At 50.7% G+C, this 3,121-nt stretch overlaps 1 protein-coding gene across 1 annotated transcript in view; it reads left to right on the top strand.

Annotated features, from left to right (window-relative positions):
- LOC106699516 (cytosolic carboxypeptidase 4-like) overlaps positions 1–3,121 on the top strand; it is a 96,922-nt gene that overhangs the window by 35,145 nt on the left and 58,656 nt on the right. Inside the window, exon 2 of the mRNA XM_023744046.1 lies at positions 420–604. Within this exon, the coding sequence (XP_023599814.1) occupies positions 420–604 (185 nt within the window). The remainder of the gene's footprint in view (positions 1–419; positions 605–3,121) is intronic.

Raw genomic sequence — 3,121 nt, 5'->3', positions numbered from 1 at the left:
TTTTTTTTTAAAAAAAGAAAGAAACATCATGAGAGAGAATCATGGATCAGCTGCCTCCTGCATGCCCCCTACTGGGGACTGAGCCCACAACCTGGGCATGTGCCCTGATCGGGAATAGAACCCTGACCTCCTGGTTCATAGGTCGACGCTCAACCCCTGAGCCATGTGCTGGGCAGGCAAAAATATTTACGTTTCTCATAACAGCCTTGAGCTTTGACTTACATCCTCTCTTGAGTCTCGCCGACCCTAGAAGCAGGTGGAAAATGGATAAATGCGGGTCAGATGTGCGTTAGGGACAATGGACCTAGTTCGGACGTCACGATGGTCCAGGGTAACCTCCAGGGGCCCCGTGGGGACGTCTTGATGGAAGTGGGAAGCGCACTGAGGTTTAGTTTTCCTCTGTCTGTTTTTTCCAACAGGGCAGCGTCCGTACCAGGTGATCACGGCCCGCGTGCACCCGGGAGAAAGCAACGCCAGTTGGGTGATGAAGGGCGCCTTGGAGTTCCTGGTCAGCAGTGACCCCGGGGCCCGGCTCCTGAGGGAAAACTTCATCTTCAAGATCATCCCCATGCTCAACCCCGATGGGGTCGTCAATGGCAAGTACGTGGGGCGCTGGCCCCACCGCCCTCGCGTTGATGTTGCCATAGTAACACATTTTTGGGTTCATCCGATGGGGGGCGTGATCGGAGGAGGCCTGGCAGGCACACCTTCTCCTGGGCTTTTGATGCTTGGTACAAAACACTATCTGTTCTTCACTGATGTGGTCTCATAGTTTTTTATTATAAAATATATTTTTATTGATTTCAGAGAGGAAGGGAGAGAGAGAGAGAGATAGACACGTCAATGATGAGAGAGAATCATGGACTGGCTGCCTCCTGCACGCTCCCTACTGTTGGAGGGATGATGCCTGCAACCTGGGCAGGCAGGTGCCCTGACCGGGAATCGAAATGAGACCTCCTGGTTCATAGGTCGACGCTCAACCATTGACCCACACCGGCCGGGCTGTCTCAGAGCTTTTTAAAGAGAAAGGTATATTGCTCCATAGGCAGTTCATGCCAAAGGGGTCCTTAGACATCATTCCGTTCCACACTTTTCTATTAAAAGGGAGAAAACCGGAGTCCAGGGTAATCCAGTGACTTGCCCAGGTGCATGGTGGGTGAGGGGCGGAGTCCGGGCTCACAATGTAGTTTCCGCACGGGTCAGCCAATGCTTTCCTTGACGTCCTTAACCTTTACTGCAGAGAAATCTTGATTGTCAGTTGCATTCGATGGCAGTTTGGATACAGCTATAGCAAGGGTGTCGCCTTAACTAAACGGGGTGGCTGAAGTGGTGAACAATGGCTGTGGAGTGGTTGGGAGTGAAGTGACTGAGAAACGGCTGGAGGAGAGACCTGTGTAGCGTTTCTCCTGTCAGGACATCACCTGCCTTCAGAGCGGGCGGCGGGGACGATGAACCCAGTGTCTCTGAGGCCTGTTGGAAGAGGGTCCACATTTTATTTTTTTAAATATATTTTTATTGATGTCAGAGAGGAAGGGAGAGGGAGAGAGAGAGAGAAACATCCATGATGAGAGAGAATCATGGATCGGCTGCCTCCTGCACGCCCCCTACTGGGGATCGAGCCCACAACCCCCGCATGTGCCCTTGACGGGGAATCGAACCGTGACCTCCTGGTTCCTAGGTCAACGCTCAACCACTGAGCCACACTGGCCGGGCTGATGTGGCCTCAGTCACTGAACTTCCTCCTGGCTCGGCCACATGCCTCAGGCTCCCCCATGCACGGCAGGCCAGCTTCTTCTCAGTGACAATGCCGTTCATCATCACTGCCGCTGTTGATTATGATTAAAATGACCCTATTTAGGTAGAGAGCATCTTTCATCACACAGCGTCCAGGAACCGCGCAGGTCCCTCGGGTCACCCAAACCATTTTGGCCGAGAGGGACTTGGAAATCCTAGCGTTCTGTTACGGAGAGGAGAACCCACAGGGAATGACAACATCATCACCCAAAGGCAGTGGTTCTCAACCTTGGCTGCCCATGAGCATCACCTGGGAATCTTTCTAAAATCCCGATTTCTGGGCCTCATCCTCCGGAAATTCTGTTTCTCTGTTACTCATGTTGTGGCCCCACCCCATAACAAAGAAACAGAATTTCCTGAGGATGAGGCCCAGAAATCAGGATTATTTTTTTTTTATTGCTTAAAGTATTACAAAGGGTATTACATATGTGTCCTTTTTTTCCCCCCCCGCCCTTGACAATCCCCTGGCCTCCCTTACCCCCCAGTGTCTTATGTCCATTGGTTATGCTTATATGCATGCATACAAGTCCTTCGGTTGATCTCTTACCCCTCCTCCCTCCTGCCCCCAACCCTCCCTGGCTTACCCGCTGCAGTTTGACAATCAGTTTGAGGCAGCTCTGCCTCTGTATCTATTATGGTTCAAAAGTTTGTAATGGTCTTTATTATCCATGAATGAGTGAGATCATGTGGTATTTTTCCTTCATTGACTGGCTTGTTTCACTTAGCATAATGCTCTCCAGTTCCATCCATGCCGTGGCAAATGGTAAGAATTCCCTCTTTTTTACAGCAGCATAGTATTCCATCGTGTAGATGTACCACAGTTTTCTAATCCATTCATCTGCTGATGGGCACTTAGGCTGTTTCCAGATCTTAGCTATGGTGAATGGTGCTGCTATGAACATAGGGGTGCACATATCCTTTCTGATTGGTGTCTGCCCGAAGGTCTGAGACTCCCAGGAGTGTGTAACATCTCACAACTAAAGGGCTTAAAAGTCTCAGCTGCCCGGCCAGCGTGCTCAGAGTTGAGCGTCCAACCTATGAACCAGGAGGTCACGGTTCGATTCCCAGTCAGGGCACATGCCACGAGTTGCAGGCTCCATCCCCAGTAGGGGGCGTGCAGGAGGCAGCGGATACAATGATTCTCTCTCATCATTGATGTGTCTCTCCCTCTCTCCCTTCCTCTCTGAAATCGATAAGAATATATATATATATATTTAAAGGAAACTTATTGGCTCTGGGAACTCCTCAGGTCTTGCTGCTAAATCATTTGCATAGTGTTAAACCATGTCTCGGGCTCGGCCAGGACTTCTGGGAGCTCGACCCCAAG

The sequence above is a fragment of the Myotis lucifugus genome, unplaced genomic scaffold, assembly GCF_000147115.1.
Source record: "Myotis lucifugus unplaced genomic scaffold, Myoluc2.0 scaffold_425, whole genome shotgun sequence".
Lineage (NCBI taxonomy): Eukaryota > Metazoa > Chordata > Mammalia > Chiroptera > Vespertilionidae > Myotis > Myotis lucifugus.
This window is presented reverse-complemented; position numbering and strand designations above follow the sequence as displayed.